Genomic DNA, 24,867 nt, shown 5'->3' on the forward strand with positions numbered 1-24,867 from the left:
TCCACTGCTCCCGGCTGCCACGGGTGGCAGGGGGGACTCACGCCGCTCCCTGCCCCTGTAGGTGGCAGGGGAGACCCGCGCCACTCCCCACCGCTGCAGGTGGCTGGGGAGACCCGGTGGCAAAGAATCCCCACTGTTCATGGCCACCCCGAGAGGCAGGGGGGGACCCAGCAGCAGGGGGGATCCCCATTGCTCCCATGCACTGCGGGCAGCAAGGAAAACCCCGGAGCTCCCGGCTGCTGTGGGCGGCAGGAGGAACCCCGGCAGCTCCCAGCTCCAGTGGGGGGACCTTGGAGTTCCCAACCCTCTCTTCCCCCAGCTGCCCAGGCTATCCATTTTGTCATGGGTATTTTTAGTAAAAATCAAGGACAGGTCACGGGCTTCCATACATTTTTCATTATTCCCTGTGACCTGTCAGTGACTTTTACTAAAAATATCCGTGACAAAAACTTAGCATTAGCTATAAGCACATCAGTACAAGGTGTTATAGATGGTTATAACAGTCTATGGCAATTTAGTACAACATAAATTAATCATTTCTTAATACTTTATAAATTATCCTGTATTTTTAATATGAAGTGTATACAATATGCGTTACTTGTACCATGCCTAAAAGTGTTGTAGGTGCCTCAGGAAAGATAGCTAGACAATGCCCTGCTTCAAAGTGCTTACAAGCTGGAATATAGAAATGACCCAGCCAGTTAGAATGAGAAGAGACTTGAAAGGAACTTCTTGGACCAGCCACTAGCAGGAGACATGATCACAAACACTAACCAGTTTATTGTTATGTTAGCACTCTTGAGAACGAGAATTCTTCCACTCCAAGAGGAAGCTGGTAGCTATTGAATTATCTTTAAGAAGGCCCTGATATTGTACTCTAGATGCAACAGAAACAGAAGTATGAGGAATAATAAACCGATTATAAATAATAAGCACTACAAAGATCAAAGCGTGTTCGTTAGTTGTAGCATACACTAAGCACCGAGTTATGTAGTATAGACCAGTGGTTCTCAAACAAGGGCTGCCACTTATTCAGGGAAAGCCCCTGGCGGGCTGGACCGGTTTGTTTACCTGCCGCATCCGCAGGTTCAGCCAATTGCGGCTCCAGGCCAATGGGGGCTGCCGGAAGTGGCGCAGGCCGAGGGACATGCTGGCCACCCTTCCTGCAGCCCTCATTGGCCTAGAGTGGAAAACCACTGCCAATGGGAGCCACAATCGGCCGAACATGTGGACACGGCAGGTGAACAAACCAGTCTGGCCCACCAGGGGCTTTCCCTGAACAAGCAGCGGCCCTAGTCTGAGAACCACTGGTACAGACAAGACCTCAGACTAGGATTGCTTAGAAACCCACCTATTTGCTGAGAGCTATCAAGGTGCTGTTACTGAGTTCCTTCCTACCAACCTGACCCCAGTGACTCAAGTTGAAAACTGTCCATCCGTTGAGGAAGATTAATTAAAAATTCCCTTTCAGCTCCCAGGCCAAATGAATTTGTTTATTTAGTTGTCATAGGAAATACACTAACAGAGCAAATGTAGAGAGAAGTTGTATCATGTCACAACTATTGTTTAAAGCTGTATATTTTGGTACTAGTATATACATGCTGCAGGACCAATGGTCATACCTTTGCACCTTTGATGACATGGGGTGAAATTCCTACTGACTTCAACGAACCAGGATTTCACAATGGTTTAATTGATACATTTTAGGCCCCTTGCCCAAACAAGTAAATCTACAGTGTGTGTTCAGTATACCAGAGTACAGCAAAATGAATGCTGTGCATAAGCAGTGTGTTATATATACTACAATTAATGTCTTTTACATTTGTATTAATTTGAAGAGAAATAGGCCGGCACTGACTTCCAGGCACTCCTATCTGTAGTTTTTATTTAGACTGTAAACTTGCATGAAGCCTGGAATAACTAGATTTAATGATACAATGTTCAATGTCAAACACGAGAACTATTTAACATGGATCTAAACTTTGCCAAAACATTTCTCAGGAATAAGCTCTAGCACTCTAGGCACTTCTGTATGGTATTTCAGCTAAGTGCAATTGAAATAAGCTCTATGGTGGTTACCATTGCCAAATAAAATATTTACAAAACAGATTTTCCTTTAATCAAGAATTAAAATTTTGGACATTGGGCTTCCAAACTGCTGGTGTCACAAGTGATGCTGCCACTTGGGAACAAAATGATTGTCAAGTATAGTTCATATGTGAGCTTTCAAACGCTGTGCTCCGCAAAACAGCTGCACTTTTCTTTTTCTTGGGACAATACTCCATTTTTTCATGTCCACACTATCCTCCTTCTGCTGGTGGCGCACATCCTCACGAGGAGCCCTTCCACTGATTTATGAAGGGCAGGGTGGGGAGCTGAGAGCCCGGGCTCTCAGTGCCTGGCAGCTGGGCTCCTAGCTGGGAGCTTGGCAGGGAGACTCCAGCTGTGAGCTGTATGCAGAGCCCACAGCCCAGGTTTGAGGCTCCAGCTGTCAGCATTGCAGGACTGCTTTACCTCAACCTAATTCTGTGGTGTAGACCAGGCCCCAGTAGAGGCTGGGCCTGGCAAAATCGGAAAACGGACAGGCAAACCTGATGTTCTCTGTCTGGGCTGAGAGCCTAGGGACTGCTCCCAGTACAGTACAGGTGATCTTTGATTACCCATTTGTTTTTAACAGTGCTATTTTCTCCACCATCTCCAAGTCCTGCTTTTCTCATTTCTCCCCCTCCCTCCCTGCACTCAATTGTTTGGTTCCCTCAGGCAGTCAAAACAAGGTAAATGCTGCCTGCTTTGGTCTAGCAAATGCCTTAGGCCGGAATCTGCTGCAGATTACCAGGTATGTAAACTGCACATGGGGGGAAGGTGGAAGCTCTGCCAGATCTTCCCTAGCACATGGGGAGGGCAGTTGCAGGCTCTCAGGCTATGGCTACATTAGCGCTTCAAAGCGCTGCCGCGGCAGCACTCCCGCGGCAGCGCTTTGAAGCGCTAAGTGTAGTCAAAGCCCCAGCGCTGGGAGAAAGCTCTCCCAGCGCTGTCCGTACTCCAGCTCCCTGTGGGGAATAACGGACAGCGCTGGGAGCCGCGCTCCCAGCGCTGGGGCTTTGACTACACTGGCGCTTTGTAGCGCCGCAATTTGCAGCGCTGCAGAGGGTGTTTTTTCACACCCTGCTGCAGCGCTGCAAATTTGCAAGTGTAGCCATACCCTCAGAGAATCTTGTAAATGCCTGTGGTGGGATGAGTAATAAAGGAGCTTATCAGGATAACTCATCAGGGTTCAAACAGCTTTACTCCCAGTTTTTGGTGAGACAAACAGTTAAAAGCAGAAAACAAAGGGTGATGGGGTGTGTTGCGTGCTCATTGGCCGTCACTCATGCAGACTCTGAGCTCTTGAGCAGACACCAAGAATGGATATTTGCACATGTATATTATTTTGCAGCACTGCTTTCTAATAGCAGGAATGTTTTATAGTAATGGACATCTTCGTAGCAGATCAATTTAGATTTAGGAATGGAGTTTCTGTACGTTTCCCTTTTTCACATTTTCTAGGGCATCATATATGAAGTGCTGAATGGACATGACGTTGTAGCATCTTGGGCCCTAATCCTACAAGAGACAGAGTGCAAATGGACTGCTGTGTCTGCACAGAGACTCATTATTTGATTTTGATGGGGCCCTGTGTGGATGTAGCAGTCCACCAGTCCACTATCTTTAAAGAAGCAGGCTTTGGAAAGAGCCTATAACAGTGTTGGGTGAAAGATCATGCCTTGGTCAGTGAATCTTCTTTTTTTTTTAAATGAAGAACCTTGCCTTGGACAATATCAGAGGAGGCTTATTAGAAACATGGAATTTTTTCACATTAGTCATACTATGGTTGCTTGCCTTAACCTGCTGCTGAATGAAAACATCTGAGAAATACAGAGAGGAGGCACAATTTGGGGGTAAGTCCAACCTTGTAAGAATACCACTCAAGAAAACAAGGCCAGCAAATAAACTGAAATATTGATTAATTCCCTTGAAACCAAATAGTGAATTTCTCAGAGACAGCATTCAGCTGTACTATTATTAGAATTATTCCCAGGACCAAACATGACACAAAGCTGGGAGGTATTGCCAATACAGAGAGGGACCGGGATATCCTACAAGGTGATCTGGATGACCTTGTAAACTGGAATAATAGTAATAGGATGAAATTTAAAAGTGAAAAGTGCAAGGTCATGCATTTAGGGATTAATAACAAGAATTTTTATTATAAACTGGGGATGCATCAGCGGGAAGTAACAGAGGAGGAGAAGGAACTCGGAGTATTGGTTGATCACAGGATGACTATGAGCCGCCAATGTGATATGGCCCTGAAAAAAACTAATGCGGTCTTGGGATGCATCAGGCGAGGTATTTCCAGTAGAGATAAGGAGGTGTTAGTACCATTATACAAGGCACTGGTGAGACCTCATCTGGAATATTGTGTGCAGTTCTGGTCTTCCATGTTTAAGAAGGATGAATTCAAACTGGAACGGGTACAGAGAAGGGCTACTAGGATGATCCTGTCTTATGGAAGGAGACTCAAAGAGCTTGGCTTGTTTAGCCTAACCAAAAGAAAGCTGAGGGGAGATATGATTGCTTTCTATAAATATACCAGAAGGATAAATACCAGGGAGGAAGAGGAATTATTTAAGCTCTGTACCAATGTGGACACAAGAACAAATGGATATAAACTGTCCATCAGGAAGTTTAGACTTGAAATTAGACAAAGGTTTCTAACCATCAGAGGAGTGAAGTTCTGGAATAGCCTTCCAAAGGGAGCAGTGGAGGCAAAAGACATATCTGGCTTCAAGACTAAGCCTGATAAGTTTATGGAAGGGGCTGGTATGAAGGAACAGCCTAATTTTGGCAATTAATTGATCTTTGACTACTAGCGGTAAATATGCCCAATGGCCTGTGATGGGACACTAGATAGGGTGGGATCTGAGTTACTACAGAGAATTCTTTCCTGGGTGTCTCGCTGGTGAGTCTTGCCCACATGCTCAGGGTTTAGCTGATCACCATATTTGGGGTCCAGAAGGAATTTTCCTCCAGGGCAGATTGGCAGAGGCCCTGGAGGTTTTTCACCTTCTGCTGCAGCGTGGGGCACGGGTCACTTGTTGGAGGATTCTCTGCACCTTGAAGTCTTTAAACCATAAGTTGAGGACTTCAATAGCTCAGACATAGGTCAGGGGTTTGTTACAGGAGTGGGTGGATGAGATTCTGTAGCCTGCGTTGTGCAGGAGGTCAGACTAGAAGATCATAATGGTCCCTTCTGACCTTAGAGTCTATGATTCCATGAGTTTGGACACTATTAGATGATTACTCACAATTTCTGGAATTTCTTCTGACTAAAACAACACCCCTGCCCACCAATCACTATTATTTAATACATTGAACATTCAGCTGTTGTCTGCAGTGTAGATATTATAAAAATAATTGATAAAGCTACTTATTTTAAAAATTAATGTCAAGAAATAAATAGGAGAAAGCTTTTAAAAGGCAATCTTTACAGGCTAATTATGAGTCCTCATTAGTGTTCTAATTAAAGATTAAAGATTAATGAAAAAGGCATACACAGATGCTCTGATTCAGCAAAGCACCTAAGCATGTGCTCAAGTCCCAGTGACTTCAATAGGACTTAAGCACATGCTTAACTTTAAGCATGTGAGTAACCCCATCCTTTTTCAACAAAGCACTTAAGCATATACTTAAGCTTAGGCATTTGTCTACAAGGGAAAGTTTCACCGGTGACACCAGTATAGTTATACTGGTATAGTTAAACCACTGTAGTTATACTGGTGGAACGCCTCAAGGGGGCATTCCTATTCCAGAATAAGCGTGGCTTTTTTTTTTCTTTTTTTTTTTGGTGGCTTAGTTTAAAAAGCTTACAAGGAAACGTAAATTAAATCAGGAAAAGACATTCTTATACTGGCATAAGACTGTCCACACAGGAGGTTATACCCATATAACTAGAGTGGTTTCAATTCAACCTATTCTTATACCAGTATAACTTTCCCCATAGACAAGACCTAAAAGAGAGCTATCTAGAAACAGAGGGACAGCTTAGACATTCAAATAAAAAAAGTGCTTGGGATATTCCATGAGTTTAGGCTTTCAAAGTTCCCAAACTATCATCCTTTCTGTCTAGAAGAGTTTTCCCCATGTAGAGGAGTTGGAGTGCATGGAGCATAGGTTTCCTATCAATGGAGAAGTTGTGGGTATGATATTCTCTGAGTCCCACATGACAGCACAGCTCTTTCACTGGTTCTCTTTCCCTCAGCCCAATCCTCAATGGGGCTCAGCAGTTGCTAACAGTTGTGTCACAAAGCTTTTACCTGTAATCACTAGGTAGTCCAGGTGTTAAAAAGTTCCACCACCTATGGTAATTTTGTACAGTATTTGCAATGCTGTTCACATATAAATTGCATCTACCTTTGACAGAGTTGATTTTTCCCTCTTTGAATGTTCTATTCCCTCACATAATAACAAACTGTGCTTCTCCACATTTCAATATGGAGTATGGAGGAGAATATAAATTCATAGAACTACTCACTTACCAATGTCAAGGACCCTCTGTTTAGCTGTGTGCTGCCGAGAATGCCAGTATTTCCAATACTTCAGCTGTTCCTCTCGGTTTTTATCTTCACTGAATACAACCATGACCACACTCTACAGAAAAAGGGAGTGGAGACTACATTACTGGCAGTACCTCACGTTTAATTAATTCTCAGATGCCCAAGTACTAGAAACTCCCACCTGCCTCCAATGCTACTAGAAAATCTGTCCTTGAAGAGAATACCATTCCGTGTTTTGTATTCTTGCCCTACATGTGTGATGCATTTAATATTTGAGTGCAATAGAAAGGTAATTTAAAAATAAAGCAGGGACAATGATGATGCTTATTCTGGAGTTTGAATAAAATGTGACTGAGTATTTATATTTAAGAGGGCTGTGTTTCATAGTGCTAACAGTGGTGATCTCAAAAGCAAAAACATCCCAGATTCTAATTCTGACTGAGATACTTGGAATAAGTCATTTGGACTCGTTGGGCCTTTAGAAGGTTATATAAAAGTAGAAATGATGTGCTCTGTATGATAGGCGCTCTTCTGGGTAAAAGAAACATACACAAAAAGTTCCTATAATGCTGCAATCAACTAAGGGGGGTGGGGGGCGGCAGGCGCAGCAGGATTGGGGACTGCACTGCAGGAAAATCAGCAGTGCAGCAGGAAATATTGTGACTATTCTTGTTTGATTTTAAAAAATATATAGCCACAAATTGATTTAACACAGCTGAAAATACACCCTAACAAAACATAGTATTTTAGTGCCTGCAACAGTCAACAATTCAGACAAATTACAGCCTGTGATGTTTAATGTTTGAGCTACTTTCAAACAGGTGTTTTCATATGTGATGAGCAGCAATAATTTAAAAAGTGTTTTTGTCTGCATTTGTGGATATACCACATTATATATCTCTTAGCCCAGTGGTCCCCAAACTTTTCAGACTAGCACCCCCTCTTACCCCTGTCCATGCCCCCTGCCAGGAGCCAGGGCTGAGAGCAGAGTCATGGCTCCCGGAAGTGGGGGGAGAGGTGAGGGCATGGACAGAGGCAAGGGCACCGAGGCTGGGGCACAGCTGGGGGTGGGTCTGGCTGGAGTCGAGGCAGGAGCTGCAGCCAGGGGTCAGGGCTGGGGACGGGGACGGGGACGGAGCAGAGCTGGGGGCGGAGTGGGGCTGGGTAGCGCTCCCTCTCTGCGCCCGAACGTTCCTCCACACACACACCAGGGTGGGGCATGCCCCCCAGTTTGGGGACCACTGCCTTAGTCCCCAGCACCCATCCTATGGTCAGAAGTCTTGCATATATTTTTATGTTTACCACAACGCTATATGGTTTTTTTTACTGAGCCTCATTTCAAGTTCTGGATTCATTTTGCTCTAATTATGTGATACCAAAAACCAAACCAAACCAAATTGTAACTTCACTCTACATCTTAACACTGGAGTCATAAAAGCTCAGGAAAAAATTGCCTATTTGAGCACATTTAAAAAATTTCTCTTTGCAGTCACAAATGCTGCATGCCAAGGTAGGCTGAAATTATGGAAAACAAAAAATAGTCCCTTCAATGTGTTCTTTTTGTTCTCAGATGAAGAAGCTTTTCCCAATCTCCACACAAATTTCCCATAAATAACCTCCCACCTTGAATCACCAAACTGTTTAAAAAATTGCTGCCTCTGTATGTAAAGCCTCTCAAAACTATGTGTGAGATAAAGAGCACAATTAATGGTGTTCCCTTGGACCTGATCCAGTGCAATGACATCGCTGAATAGCGTCTCACTAACTGCAATTGACTTTGCATCAGGCATTTGTTCTGGAATTATAGTCACATTTTCGCCCTTCTAGCAGGGTTTGAGGGTTGTCCCCAAACTGTCTCAGAAGGGGTTATGTCATAAATCTGGTAACCCCTTTAAGAGATCTAATCATCCAAGAGCCTCAGTAAACAGATTTATTTCATCTTGCTTTAATCCCCCACTGTGTCTCTGACACACAGCAAGAAAAACATGTTGAGAATGAAATTGGACTACAATGGCCACAGCGTTCTCAACCTAGTAGTGTTTCATCTGCTTCACATACTCACTGCACTTTGAGTTTCAGGGGACAGTACCATTCTCAAGGCAGCAGGTTCATTTTGAAGCTCATTTTTCATTTCAAGTCTAACAGGTGATCACTGGTTAATCTGAAACATTATCAGATGAGCCCAGTGTGCTCACCACAGTTTGATTGTCACAACTCTGCTTCAGAAGCTGAGAACTGAGATGAAGCCGTAAGTCTGATTTCCAAGGTGGGACTCTCCATAAAGGTTGTGTTCTTCTTGAATATAAAACAGCTCACACGCATATCCCACTCTTGTTTTGATTTTTAAAACAGATCATTAGTAAATTAATGGCCCAATCCTGCAAGCTGCTAATGCCCTCAAATTCCCATGACTTGAGTGGGAGCTGGGAGAGCTCACTCAGCACCTCCCAGGTTTGGGCCACGAGGACTGAAGCAGGTGCTTAACATTGGATGTCAGTGCAACTTAAGCATGTGCTTAAAGTTAAGCAGAGGAATAAGTGCTTTGCTGAATCAGGCCCATGAATGGTTCCACTGAAGTTAATGGGAGTACTCATGCTTAAAGTTAAACACATGCTTAAGTGTCTTGCTGAATCATGGCCTTAGACAGATATATACGCAACTGGGCAGCTCATGAGATGGGACTGAAAAAAGACTAAAAAATATACAGCTGGTATCCATAGCTGATAACTTTTCCGCGTATTTCTGTTGGTGTTGTAGCCAAGTGTTTCTGCTGTTCCCACAAAAAAAATAAAACAAACCATGAGCAACCCCCTGAACATGTCGGCAGAACCCTGTTCTGTCTAGCAAAGGCTGCCATACCCTGACTTTGCTGATGGGATGTCGGAAACACTTGTTGTCACCCGTCTCGCTCAGAGTAATGGCATAAAACTGTCCTTTGTTCAAATAGGTCATCGGTCCTTCCCCTTGCTTTTGACGTAGAGATTTGGTAGCTTCTAGAGTATACTGAAAAGTGCTGCTGTGAGAGAGAGAGAGAGAGAGAGAGAGAGAGATCAAACAATCTCCATGACTTTTCCTTTTCTTTTTTTCCTTATTTATTTATACATTTCATATGCATACAGACGGTATTGGCATAAAACTAATAAGCAACTAAATAGCAATAATGATGGGAAAAGGTCAAAATATGTAAAAATAGAGACAATGACTAAAATTATCTCCCTTTAAATCCATCAGATCTGGAATTCATTAAGAATAGACTAGCTAGATTGTAAGCCTCTTTGGGCAAGGACTGTGTCTTTAGTTTCTCTGTACATAAGTATGGGAGTCTATATACACCCCAATGATGAGGGTGCTGACTGTCAGGTGGGAATAGATCTTGGTTCACTGCTAGTACGGGGAGCTAAGCTGCCTCCATAAACATCTGAACCGGCAGCTGGCACGGGAAGAAGAGTCCAATGAGAGAGAAGCTGCTGAGACAGTGTGCGAGAGGAACAGGACTCCTGACTACTGTACAAGGAGATGGGAAAGGGGAACGGCAGAGTGGGGTTAATTTTTTTTTAAGACAAATTAAATCTAATTTTTACAGGTATCTTTAGAAATGAACCCAACTGTGCAGAATACCTAGATTTCACTGGTAGTGCAATTGATGAATAATACAATTAGAAAAAACAACAGACAAGATATTAGTGATGTTATCGTACGGGAATTAGGATTTTGGAAGAGGAGATGTTCCATAAGAGAAACTGCACCTTTATCTGTGCTGCACATTGTGAAAAAGTTTGAGAATCTCTGTCCTATAGACTCTTTCCCTAAACACACTCTTCACAGAACATTGTCTATGGGCATCCTATCATGCTGCATTGCGATAATTTAGTATATTCATCCCCATCAGACTATAGTGAACCTTGCTGAATAAACGTTTCCCTTCAAAATACTTTTACAGACACCATAATGGAAAGAGTCACTTATACGATATTGCCACAAGTTGAGGAAAATAATACCTTCTCAAATGTCTGAATTAACAAAGCATTTAAGCACTGCTGAATCAGGGCCAAAAGCAAGAACATGCTAAATCAAAAGGTTAAGGTGTCCTTGAATTTCTAGTCTAAACCAAATGTACTCTGATGTCATGCCATTGCCTATGGCAATATGAAAAGGAAATAAGGAAAAGACCAAAACACTATTTTTCTTATTTTTAGCCACTAAATAAAAAATAACAACTAAAATTCAATAATAACAAGGATTTGTTTTCAAATCCCACCCAAAGAGATGAAAAAAACCAAAAACCCTCCATTGCATCTTTCCTCCATCTGATGCAAGAGCGTTCAGAAACTGTTTAGTTTCAATGTAGTTTAGTAGTAATTTTTATAATTTGAAATGAAGGCTAAATTTTAAAGGTGTTCCTAATTACATCACTCTACTCTAAAATCTATTCTTTTTTAATGTTAAAAAGAAAAAAGTTTGGGTTTTTTGTGCTAAATTTTGCATTGTTTTGAAAAGACTACTGGATGTTCTGTATATATTTTGTTTATGCTAGAAGGGTAGTTTAAACACAGAAGGCCAGATTTTCATTGACATTGAGGGCTTGGCTACACTTGAGAGTTGCAGCGCTGGTGGAAGCTTTCCAGTGCTGCAATTAGTAACCGTCCACACCTGCAAGGCACATCCAGCGCTGCAACTCCCTGGCTGCAGCGCTGGCTGAACACCTGGTCTGCTTGGGGTGTAGCGAGTGCAGCGCTGGTGATCCAGCGCTGCTCATCAAGTGTGGACACACAACAGCGCTGTTATTGGCCTCCAGGGTATTAGCAGATATCCCAGAATGCTTTTAACTAAATTACTCTCTTTGTTTTGTTATGCAGCCTATCTTTGTTTTGTTGTGAACTCGGAGCTCCGGAGCTCCGGTGCTCCGGGAGCTGCTTATCAAACACTTCCTGTTTGCTGTGATCAATCTGTACCTGACTGTGAACAATCAAATGAGATAACCCCTGTGAATGAGGCAGGCAGGGAGTGAGTGTTTGCTTGACAGAAACAGCGGGGGCAGAGGGGAGAACGGGAGTCCGTTGGATGCAGGCTGTTTGCAGTTAAGAGTTAAGGGTAAGGGATCGGGAACATTTTCTGATTTTGCAAGGCAGGAAGCTAACACACAGTGTTGGCTCCAAAAATCTACTCTCTCTCTCTCTCCCCCGCTCCCTGTCACACTACGCCCCACCCCACCCCCCTCTTTTGAAAAGCACGTTGCTGCCACTTGAACGCTGGGATAGCTGCCCATAATGCATCACTCCCAACAGCGCTGCAAATGCTGCAAATGTGGCCACACACCAGCGCTGGTAGCTGTGAGTGTGGCCACACACCAGCGCTGTTCCTACACAGCTGGATGACCAGCGCTGTAAACTCCCAGCGCTGCAACTCTCAAGTGTAGCCAAGCCCTCAGGCTCCTTGACATCAGTCAGTGTATAAAGGAATCTAAAATGGAGTTTAGTGTGAATCAAAATCAGACCCAGAAAGTGCCACAGTACAACTGACTAACAGTCCATGTGCCTTAGTTTGTTCTCCTGTGTATGACAGTTTCCTACTCTGGATGTTTCAGAAGGTGTTAAAAAAACCCAAATACCAGATATACTGCACCTGGCCAATTGTGTAATACCTGTACTATACCGTAGTGGAAATTTCTTCCAGATTCCAATTGGCAATCAGTTTATGCCCTAAAGCATGAGCATTGCTACCACTTGTCATTTTTACCCTAGCAAAAGTAACTGCAGTTATTATTCAGAAAACTTTCTAAGCCTGTTTTGAATCTCATCAACTGTCTGATCTAAAAGCCCTTTGAAATCAATGGGAATCTTTCAATCTACTTCAGTGGGTCTTAGACCAAGCCCTCAGTTACATTGATGTTATTTATCTGAAGCATTCATTTCTGTACATACAGGGTACGGAACACTTAGCAGAATGCTATATAATTCACAGAGGGGAGGCATTTCCTTTCTGAATGGTAAATTACCATCTGAAGTTGCCCTTGGCTCTTATGCTAAAGTTTTTCACCTTCACAGAAATGCTGACAATACAAACACTCTTGGATTATGTTTCAAAAATAACCAACACAGGAAATGGAAACTCTGCTGCATTGATGCTGCAGATATACTCCTGTCTAAAGTCTCAGTCCTGATCACATTGAGGATAATGGGGATTTTGCCATTGACTTCATCAGGAAAGGGATTGGGCCGTAAGAAAGCTATACCATGGAAAAAAAGTCCCATGCATGAGGGCCCCAATCCAGGAAAAATCTTAAGCATATGTCTAACTTTAAGCACATGAATAGTCTCACTGATATAAATTGAACTACTCATGTGCTTAAAGTTAAGTACATGTTCAAGTGTCTACACTGCCCTGGGTCGACGGGAAAAACTCTCCTGTTGACTTACCTTATGCTTCTTGTTCCGATGGAGTACCGGAGTCAACAGGAGAGCGATCAGCAGTCGATTTTCCAGGTCTTCACTAGACCTGCTAAATCGACCCCCGGTGGATTGATCGCCACAACATTGATTCACGGTAAGTGTCGATGTGCCATCAGTGAAGACACACACACTAGTCAGATTTTAAAGCCAACGTGCAGAGCAATGGAGGAAAGCAGCAGTAGTTGCGCTCCCAGGCTGGTGGCAAAGTGGGTTTCTCCATACTATATTTTAATATGAGGCCAATCAGCTCCATCTATTCCCCATTGTCTTTCAGTAACCTACCTTGCTGTTTGTTCGTAAATGTATTCCTCAGCCCCTACTGATGCACTGCGGTACTTCTGAAAGTTATACAAAAACAAACAAACAAAAAAAAACAGATGATGAATTATTGGATACAAAGAAAATTAAAATTACTGACAAGATCATATTAAAACTTTTCTAGTTAGGTAACCCTTATAATAAACTATCAGGTAGTTAAGACTCAAAATACCTATTAGCCTGAGTAGTCCCTATGTGGTTTCACTTCTAGAGTTGACATAAAGAAATTATTTGCACCGAGTGTTTGGATTTTGTCAGTCTAACTAGCTCATTATAACCATATCAGTAAAGTGGCAGGTATTTTTGTGTTCTGCTTGCCCTTACATTATCACATGTTTAAAAGGAATCTGTAATAACATGCATCGCTCACAATTGCAAGCATGTCCTAAGCTGCAAATTAAATGAAAGCTTTTACGGTGTCTATGTTTTTAAAGAGGGTTTATGTGAATCTATTTCTAATTGTTCTCCACAACCCACGCACTTAGGCTCATAAAAATTCGTATTATTGTGTCATCTCATTTGGATGGGAGTGGGGACATAGGCTAAGGAAGTATTCTGCATGTAATACAGGATCATGTTAGAATAATAGCAGCAAAGATTCCTGTGGCACCTTATAGACTAACAGACGTTTTGGAGCATGAGCTTTCATGGGTGAATACCCACTACGACGAAGTGGGTATTCACCCATGAAAGCTCATGCTCCAAAACGTCTGTTAGTCTATGAGGTGCCACAGGACTCTTTGCTGCTTTTACAGATCCAGACTAACACGGCTACCCCTCTGATGTTAGAATAATAGCTTCATTTGACAAAATGAAAACAGAGCTATAAAAAGGTATAGATGAAAAATGTGAAATATAGTGCATCAAGAGGCTGAATTATGAAAATGATGTCTGCTGCATAGATTGAATAAAGAACTATACACTACATTATAGAGCGGAGAAAAATTATAGTCTGTGAGAGCCTTGCTTTTTCTTCTTTTTAGTTTACCTTCTGTGGCCATAATACACTGTTTCTAAAGCCTCTCTGATGGATCATTAGGTAATATCTCATGGATTATTAATTATTACTATTACTATTTTGTCACCACTCAAGATTAATTACAGATTGATGTGCCATGATAATAGTGCTTTGTAATAAAAAGACTTTAAACCTGTTTAAGAGATGCCAGTTTATTACAGAGTGTTTTTACCATGGCACAGCAGTGGTTGTAAATTTGCAGTTGACTAGTCTTATTTTTATATCATTTTATGTGATATTTTCATGTATGGCTTGGTGCAGTGATGCCAAGAATGTCTCCGGAGGATAAACAACTTTAAAATATTGATCCTTGTTTTTGTTAGATCAATACAACTAGTTTATATTACTTAGTATGTAATTAAGCTATTTTATTAAATTCATCTGAGACACAATTTAAAATCTGATCAGTTATTTAAATCCATATTAAAATCAAGCAACAATCACATAGAAGATATTACCACTTTTATAATATTATGAAAAAATCATGATCATAGTACTGTAATTTACATGGAATGTTATACATAATTCTCTTGTATTCTGCCTTGGCTGATTAAAAGAATATACATCAAGATGACTTTTCTAAAAGGTATCTGCACTTGTACTTTTATAACAAATGTATGTGCACAGGGCAATGAAATGTGGGGAGGCAATCTTGTTGGTGGAAAAATTACTTTTTACAAACTTACACTTCACACCTGAGACAATCGGTCTAAAGCCCTGCAAACTCATTCACACACATAGCTCTTACTCACATGAATATTCACATTGATTTAAAAGAGATTGGTCACATGAATAAGAGAGCTGGACTGGGCCCATCCTGCACACATTTTCAAAAACAAGAGTCATAACTCATATGAATAATCTTATTGAATGCACTGAGAATATTTACGTGTGTGAAGTTGCTTATGTGCAGGAATGTTGCTAGGCTTGAACCATGTTTGTAAGTTACAGTAGACAGTGCGTAATACCTAATTTTAAATTGGTAATATAAATGACAGAGTATATTTTAAAAAAAATGTGATAAAATATTACTGATGTCACTGAGGTATTAGCAAATATATGTATTTGCTCTTTTTTTCCAGTTTGTTAATTTTGTCCATTTGACAGCACTTTATAGGATGGATTCACTGTTCTGTGAAAGTTCAGTTGCATCTCCAACCGCATGTACTGGCATGATAGGATCAGTGTCACAAACTACCCTGGGGAAAGCCTATGTGCACACTACTCCCCAGCTCCTACAATAGGGTATTTACCAGTCTCCTAGCATAAGGGTTGAAGCTCCCAGTTTAGTCTAAACTGATTTTTAAAGGCACAATAGATTTCCTCATTATGTCACCACAGAGAGAATTCAGGTTGTATAGGTGACCTAAATATGCATTTCCATACCTTAACATATTTGTATTTCTTTTAAGTTTAATTTTAATTCTGCATTTCCTGGGTTTGAATACTTGTTTTGGAGATAATTACATTCCTGTAATCTTTTTTTCCTAAATGAGTCATACATACTCTCAACCTTAACTCCGTCTTAATGTAGTTTTTGTCTGGGAGCTTCCTTGTTTTTTTTTAATTATTAATAATTTTATACATTAACAGGAATCAGGAAACCAAAAGAGAATGTTACTATGTGATTTGAAGATATGTAGTATCAACCTTAAATTATTTTTTAAATTTTAACTTCTAGGGTCAGGCACTCTAGAGCAGCACAAAGCAACCAGAGAATACTGACCAGTTACACTGAATTTACAGTTGCTTTGCATTGCCAGAGCAGTGCATAGCAGCCAGCGCACACACCAGTTCTTCCCTCCCTCCTGTCCTCAACATTCCTCTGTACAAACACCCACCCACATGCCCCATCTTCCCCCTACCTTTTGACCTCTACATTCCATTGCACCCTCCTAATACCACCCATTTCCCCCTCTTGCCCTTCTTGATGAGCAGATCTGGTGCAATAGGTAGCTTTTGAAATGAACTATTTAGGATTAATGGTAACTTTTTGCCATTACTTTTCACAACTAAAAAATTTATCCCTCAACAGAGATTGGTGCATAAACTCTCCCCCTTAAGAGATGCTCATGAACAATTATCCACTTTCAAAATGGCTGCCATCTCCTATTGTTCTGAATAGGACTGAAGCTACAGCCTGCTAATAAAGTTAACGTGCCCTCTTTCAAAATAAGCCACCCCTACCCCCTTTATTCTCAATGGGACTGAGGCCATATGATGCCCTCTATTGAAATACCCATCACCTCTCATTGTTTCCAATAGGTAAGAAGCCAAACTACCCTCTAGGATGATGGTTTTCCCTTATGCTGTCAGAAGGCAAAGAAGAGCACTGTGAGGAGCAGCTGAATTTACTAAAGATGGTCACGGTCATTCACCTGCTCCTCTGTTGTGGAGAGAGCTAAAATATGCTGCTTGTGTTATTTATTAATTATTAATTATTATTATTATTGTAGTAGTAACTATGAACACCAGTCAAGAACCAAGCCCCCACTGTGCTCGGTGCTGTACAACAGAGAGTCACACTGTATGATTCTTTTTAATGAGTTCCAAGATACTAGTTCATAAATGAAAAACTTACTTCTGTTCCCCCATCTTTGAAAGTGTCACTGTAAGTACTATCAGGAGTACTACGCTGGTCATCTTTGAGATAGTTTGTATGGGGGGCAATGTTGGGCACTTCATACTGAGTCTGTTCAAAGATAACTCCCCGGTGCTCCTCATTTTCACCCCTAACATAATGCACTTGCGGGGCCATAAAAACTGGTGTGAAATCTTCTGCCTTTACCACAGTAACTCCAGTCACTGAGATTGGCGTTGGACTCCCAGATACATTTGTGCTGTATTCCCTTTTGGAAGACTCCAGATGTTCTTGGTTTAATGAGAGATTAACTGGTACTGTCTTCAGGACTTGAACTCTGTTCTCTCCTCCACTCAAATTACTCTGAGCTTCATTAGTACCAAGACAATTTCTGTGAAACAAACAAAGACCTGTGAATTGTCCTAATAGAAACTGGCATCAAATTTCCTCGTTTAGGGAGTAAGCTGATTGCTACAGAAGTCAGGAAGAAAATACAACCTCAGTGCAAAACTTTCTTCATGTATTGAGGACCACGAGAGGTTATCTTCCTCTGAAACATCAGGTATTGGCCACTGCAGGAATTAGAATGCAGGACCCAGTGATCAAATGGTCTGATCTAGTATGACAAATCCTATGTGACCTATTTTTCATTCTCCTTAGACTACTATTTGGATACATAGTTAATAGATCGATACAAAAGCCCATTGGCCAAAATAAACATGAAGGGGTTTACATGAAATAATATATTTAACTGACAGTAGAACAATTTTCATGTGGTATAGAGAGAGTGAATTGTCAATAATGAGATTAATATTTTGCTGTCTGCCCTTTCAGACAGCCACGGGGTGGTGACCATGTTTGCTGATATAATTCCTGAAGAAGTACTTCCAGGAATCCCATAACAGAACAGGACAGTAATTGTTGCGGGTGCACTGTAGCTTTCAGCAGCACCACCCTATCTCTAACTGAAGGTGCCCTTGAAAACCCATGTCATGCGCAGTCGTCACACACGTGAAATGGTTAATTCATAAAGCTTTCAGCTTTCAACAGCTGCTAAGGGTTTTGTTCTCATTTTCAGTAACTAATGAGAGTTGCTCTTATGAGAAAATGGCTGCCATCTTGACTTTCCGTTGAATGGATGTTTTGCCAATCCTGCTGTGGAATTTCTCTGGAGCCAGAAGGAAGTGGAACTCTCTCTCCAGATGCAGACTGGAGAAGTTTCAGGTTATGTTTTCATTATAAAAAATGTAGCTTTTTGTGCATCAAGATAGCTAGTTTTATGTAAATCATAGTGGAGACAAGGCATTGTTAGTTTTCACCTCAATGTAACTAGCTGAGCCAAACCCCACTTTGGGGCATAGCTATGACCTTGACTAACTAAGGTAAAAGTTACCTGTGCCTTCTCTCCACTAAGATTTTACAGTGAGACACCTAACTTGATGTACAAACAAATCTGTTTTTTGCAGTGAAGACATAGCCTCACTCTCCTGCTCGTGAGTCCCAATAAAGTCAGTTGTTTTTTTCTTAACCTACCACAGAGGACCCTTTAGCAACTTTGACTCCAGATACAGCAAAAGCTATAATCTGACAGGTGTGAGGGGAAGAAAATGCTTGACAGAAGGTAGTTTTAATGAAGAAGATGTTATGTACAGTTATTTGCTCCCTAACAGAGATGAGATTAGGCTAAGTATAACTACCTAAATCAGTTTACTGAAGCCAAACTACTTAGCTTTTGTTACCCCCCCCCAAAAAAAAAGGAGTATTTCTAATGTCAATATTTTTTTCTGGTTTACTTTTTCAAATAACATGACAACTTCACTGGGATTCTTTATTACTTTGCAAATCACATTTTTTTTAAAATCCCATTTAATTTTTTTAATATGTAGAGATGCGTAATGGTTGCTTCCCACACTAGACTGTGTTCTTTTATCTTGTAGAAGGAAGTCAGAAGCCATAACAATTCTTTTGATTCACATCTGATCAACGTTTCTTTTAGATGCAGTGTATTAATATATTATTTTAAATGATACTATACCTTTTATCTTGGTCTTCTTGATTGTCACTCACTTTGTTAACAGACAACAGCCTTTTATCTCTGGGAACCTGAGAAAAGCATCAGGCATTGGTCAGGCAAGTGTAACACTTTGTATTTGCAACTTCAGGTTAATATAGTCAAGGCCTGATTCTCTTCCTACTTGCAGAAGTCACCTACTACAGGACAGGCCCAACAACGAAAATAAAAGAACACCACTGGCCATCATGTACAGCCTCCAGCGAAAACCTCTCCAGCACATCATCAGTGATCTACAACCTATCCTGGAAAACGATCCCTTACCCTCACAGACCTTGGGAGGCAGGCCAGTCCTCGCTTATAGACAGCCTCCCCAACATGAAGCAAATACACACCAGCAACTACACACCACACCACAGAAACACTAACCCAGGAATCAATCCCTATAACAAACCCTGTTGCCTACTCTGTCCCCATATCTACTCTAGGGACACCATCAGAGGATCCAACCACATCAGCCACACCATCAGAGGCTCGTTCACCTTCACATCTACTAATGTGATATATGCCATCATGTGCCAGCAATGCCCTTCTGCCATGTACATTGGCCAAACTGGACAGTCTCTACGTAAAGGAATAAATGGACACAAATCGGACATCAGGAATGATAACATACACAAGCCAGTAGGAGAACACTTCAATCTCCCTGGACATTCAACATAAAAACTTCAAAAACAGACTTCAAAGAGAAACTGCAGAGCTACAATTCATTTGCAAGTTTAACACCATTAATTTGGGCTTGAATAGGGACTGGGAGTGGCTGGCTCACTACAAAAGCAATTTTCCCTCTCTTTGTATTGACACCTCCTCAGCAATTATTGGGAGTGGACCACATCCACCCTGACTGAATTGGCCTTGTCGGCATGGGCTCTCCACTTGTAAGGAAACTCCCTTCTCTTCATGTGCCATTGTATCTGTAATTTTCACTCCATGCATTTGAAGAAGTGGTTTTTTACGCACAAAAGCTTATGCCCAAATAAATCTGTTAGTCTTTAAGGTGTCACTGGACTCCTCGTTATTTTTGTGGATACAGACTAACACAGCTACCCCTCTGATCAATTTAGATAATTTTTTTTATACTTGCAAGAGATTGTAAATTGTTGAGGTGAATATTGTTTGATTAGTTAAAAACCAAACATGAAAAAGAAACCACATTGAAGCACAGCTTGAATGTGAAAATGCACATTCATTGTAAAAGTAATGTTAAAAAATGTCATCCAACACATCAGAGACATTGGGACCAAGACAATTTAAGTGAAACAACAAGAACTTCAGATTACACAAACGAGAATCAGCATTAAGTATCATGCTTTAGAGTGGGGACGATCGCTGAAGGGGTTAAAATGGTATTTCTCACACAGGTACTGCATGGCAAAGTTGGTAAGAAGCATTCCATGGTTTTACTTTGACTTCAGTCGTAGCCAGTAATCAGGGCCAGAGTCTTAGCAGCAGCCATACTTAGACATTGTCAGAGATATGAGAACAAAGATGATTTCATGGTTAAGATACTGGGCTGGGACTCAGTTTTCAAATCATGACTTTGTCACAGGCTTCCTATGTGAGTTTGATTAAATCCCTTAATCTTTCTGTGCCTCGGTTCTCTATCTGTAAACAGGGTAATACTACTTCCTTTCTTCTACCCTTTGTCTCTCTCATTGTCTGTTTAGATTGTAAGCTCCTTGGGGCAGGGACTGATTCTTATTCTGTGTCTGTACAGCGCCTAGCACAATGGGGTCTGAGCCTAGAGGGGCCTCTAGGCACTACTTTAATACAAATAAATAACAACAACAACAACAACAAATGGAACTGCCATTAAGAGAAAAAACCTAGTTAAAGAGTGGGCAAAAATAAAAAGTTTCAATTTAAGCAAAATGAGTCATGATACCATAGAAACACCTCCAGATGAGCAAGGTCTCTGCTTTTTAAAGAATACTCCAGGTTTATAAACCAAAAGAAAACTTAATTATATTCATCAGAGGCTTTTAGAAATGAAGAAAGCAAGAATACTGTGCTGAACAAAACAGTGGGTGCTGGGTTCTTTTAAGGTTTGTAATTTTAGCTTTAATCCCCAGTGGTAGCTAAATCAAAAGGCCTTTAAGTTGTCTTCTTGAACTGGAGAGGGAGTTTAATGCTAGTGTCCAGTGGGAAGAAACTTATTTGGAAATTGTTCTGCAGCATAATTCTCTCTCTTGATATGCCTTAAAAACAGACCCCTGCTAAATTTAGCAGGGTTGGAAGATATATCTATCAAGTTACCTACTTTATAATAATCATACAATAGGCCGAGAGCAGCAGCACTGTCCTCATCTCCATTTATGCTCATCATAGCCTTGGTAGCTGCTGTTAGGGGATTTTCCAGATACGATTTCCAGGCTTCATCTTCACTTGTGTAGGCTCGTCTGGTATTGAATGGTGTCTCATTTGGTACTAAGGCCACAAGCCGTTTGTTACTGTAAAAACATAAGGCACATAATGGTAATTCACCAAAGACTTTTCCTTTCAGAACCACAAACCACCTTACAATTTTCTATTGCATAATCTTTTCAAGAGAGGATGAGCAAAAAATAAGACAAAATGGAGTAAAATTGATCTAACAGTGTCAAGCAAAGACTTCGGTACTAAACTTGCTGTTAAAACATGCATCAATACTAGACAGAGATCCTCAGATCTTAACTATATGTATCTATGCATCCAGAAGGCCAAACTGCAGCCCAATGATTTGTGTGCATTGTTTTCCTCACACTATACTATGTATATTGGTGTATCTGTTAAAATAATTTTCAAATTGTTGTAAAACAATAGATATTATCGTTCCATTTAAGAAACATGCCTGTTTTATAGCAGAACTATTTTTCTCCCTTCTTGCTTATTTGGAAGGTAATTTGACAGTGATTTCAGATTGCCTTTCAATAATTGGGGCAGCTGTGGTCCAATGGGGTGGAAGTCAGGAGACCTGGATTCGATTCCCACCTCTGCCATTGACCTACTGTGGGCAAATCATTTAACCTCTCTGAGTCTCAGGCACTGTATATTCAGGGGACTCCCGCCTCCAGTATAGCTGTAAACCCTTGGCAGAAAGAGGCAAAACCACTATAAGCTATGATTTGCACAAGTGTAGTTTGCCCTTGCTTGAAACTGGGATACACTGAACCTGTGTGAATCGTGGCATTATAGTCGGTTTGCCAACATACGTCATGGGTTTGCATTGATACAACTACACTGATGGCTGACTACCAATAGCTGAAATCTCCATTGCAGACAAGGCCTCATTTATTGGAAATGGAAATAACAATGACCACCTTTATAATGTGCTTTGTGATCCAACAGATAAACAGCTATATAAATGCAAAGTATTATTACTACACAAAAATCAGAAGTAACCCAGCACTGGGAGGGAAGTGTTTTATCTGGATTGAAAGGCGGATAATCCCATTGTTCATTGGAAGCACTGAGTCAGTTTGATTGTTCAAACTATGCACCTGATTAAATCTTTTTTATACATTTCCTCTTCAAAAAATTTATCAGCTCTCCGAGGAAGAATCAAATTGGGTAAAAATGACTTAGAATTGAATGTGCTCTCTTCATTTGCCAGCCTATTTACTTGACTAGCCTTTCTTGTGAAGTTTTTTAAAAAATTCCTTACAATCATTTACATTTATGTAAAAACTGCTAATTTTAGATTTGTTGGTTCTCCTCTAATTACTGTTGGCCTAATCCTACAGTTCTTAAGCAGGCAAAACTTTAATTGAAGTTAGTGGGACTTCTGTTAACACAAACACTGTGCAATCTAGTCCTATATTTGAATTGAGAAATAGGAGACAATAAAGGTCAAACTGAATTCACAATCCAAATAAATTCTTCCCTTACCTTTACCCCCCTGGGATATGCCCTGACCCACAATTTTCCAGTTACAGTGAATCCTACTGTAAATTTACTGATAAGCACAAACTTCACATTGAACGCTACTGATGGTTGAATGGGCTTTGTAAAGTGAATTTTCTTGTTGATTAATGAAGGGATTTTTGGGGGTAGAGATTATCATCTCTCCAGAACACAGCACTGTTTGCATATTACTTTGTTTAACAAAAAAACAAAATAATCAGCCAGTACATGGATCAAAATTTTATGAGCTGCAGGAGAGAGAATTTCATAACTTCATTACACAAATAACCAGAATAATGATCTCTGATTATTTTTTTCCTTCTGGTTAAAATATCTTGATTTTAAGATACTCCTTTCCTTTTTGCAGTGTCTTTCCACCATCATCTGGCCTTTTGCACTATTTTAGGGCTTCCCCCTCTCAATTCCATATCTATAATCTACAGCTACAGTGAGGGAAACTAACGCATTTATTTATAATAGAAGAGACAGGTGTAAGAAACTACAAGGCCTGCTTTCCTTGTCAGCTTTGTATTGTTAGTGACCCTCAACTCAGGTTTGCAATAGCCTCTTTCTTTGTGCTTAAGAGGTGATTGAAACCTTGTTCCTGCCCTGGAAGAGCCTCTTCTCTCCAGCTAAGAGGTCATTATTCCCTTCGGATTCTTCTTTCCTGAACAAAGCTCTCCTTTAACTAAACACATGATGGTTTTATGACATGGGCAACTGCCCATTGTGAGCAGCACCAATACCACATACAGTCTCCTCTTTAGTGATCTTAGCTCATAATCAAAAACTACAAACATTCACTCTTCTGTCCCTTGGGACTCTTGCATCTGACAATCATAACTGACTTCATAGTGTGAGTGCTACAGGCTTATCACAAGAATCACCTGTTTAAAATTGTAACAAGCTTGTCTGGAGAAAAGTTAGACACCCAAACCAGAAGGAATCAGCCTCTAAGCACTCAGTCCTTGATAGGATCAACCTTAAAGGGGTAAGACAGGAGAGTTCCATAAGTGATACATCTCTCATTTTAGAGGGCACTCAGACACTAAGGTGATGAGTGTAATTGAATTGCCTGTCAATAATTAAATAGCCTGGGGAGGTGAAAATTCATGGCAGCAGAGATCAGGAGACTAGGTTTTAGGGTCTTCCTTCAGATTGAACTGAACACATTTTCTCTAGATTCTATGCTTTCACATTTAAAAATAAAATGCCTGTCTCCTCTGGTTATAGAGATGGCCTGCAGCATGTAAACAAAAGCACTGTCGTTTTATGGAGCTTGAAAACAAACTGAAACAATAACACTAACAGAAATAAAAATTTCTCTACCCTGAGCCCTGCAGTCAGCTCACAGGGGGGTTAATGCTGAGACCTAATTATCACCAGTTAAGCATTGTGAAATCTTTTCAACCAATTGATTGTTGTCAGAAGAGCTAGTCATGGGCAGAATGCAGTATTAGCCCTAGTCTACACTATATAGTTAGGTTGACAGAAGATTACATCAACCTAACTCTGTAAGTGTCTACACTACAGGGTTGCTGCTGCCGATGTAAGTCCCCGACTACACCGACCTAATAACTCCACCTCCATGAGAGGCATAGCGCTTAGGTCAATGTAGTTAGGGCAACAAAATGTCTGTGTAGACACTGTAGTGTTTACATTGCCTGTCAGCACTGCATGGAACTCACCAATTTTTTGATGGGGAGGAAGGATGGGAGTGAGGTGGAAGGAAGGGATACAAGCTTGTGAAGAACAGCAACACTATCACATTACTCATGGGTCAGGTTTAGTACAACAAAATGTTTACACACTGTAGCAAATTGGTCTCCATGATAGTATAAGCCTAGTCTGAGGCCTTGTCTACACAGGAAAGTTGCACAACTACAAGCAAAGGTATGAATTTGAACCACTATACTTAAACTAGTGCAAACCCCTATTTGAAAACTCTTATT

The 24,867-nt window shown here is 40.9% G+C and overlaps 1 protein-coding gene across 1 annotated transcript in view; it reads right to left on the reverse strand.

The window, feature by feature from the left end:
* GRHL2 (grainyhead like transcription factor 2) overlaps window positions 1-24,867 on the reverse strand; it is a 106,130-nt gene that overhangs the window by 60,288 nt on the left and 20,975 nt on the right. The window contains exons 2-7 of the mRNA XM_045002888.1: window positions 21,294-21,483; window positions 18,998-19,065; window positions 16,963-17,353; window positions 13,328-13,383; window positions 9,456-9,612; window positions 6,579-6,690 (exon numbers count right to left, since the gene is read on the reverse strand). Of these exons, the coding sequence (XP_044858823.1) occupies window positions 6,579-6,690; window positions 9,456-9,612; window positions 13,328-13,383; window positions 16,963-17,353; window positions 18,998-19,065; window positions 21,294-21,483 (974 nt within the window). The remainder of the gene's footprint in view (window positions 1-6,578; window positions 6,691-9,455; window positions 9,613-13,327; window positions 13,384-16,962; window positions 17,354-18,997; window positions 19,066-21,293; window positions 21,484-24,867) is intronic.

Source organism: Mauremys mutica, chromosome 2, assembly GCF_020497125.1.
Source record: "Mauremys mutica isolate MM-2020 ecotype Southern chromosome 2, ASM2049712v1, whole genome shotgun sequence".
NCBI lineage: Eukaryota > Metazoa > Chordata > Testudines > Geoemydidae > Mauremys > Mauremys mutica.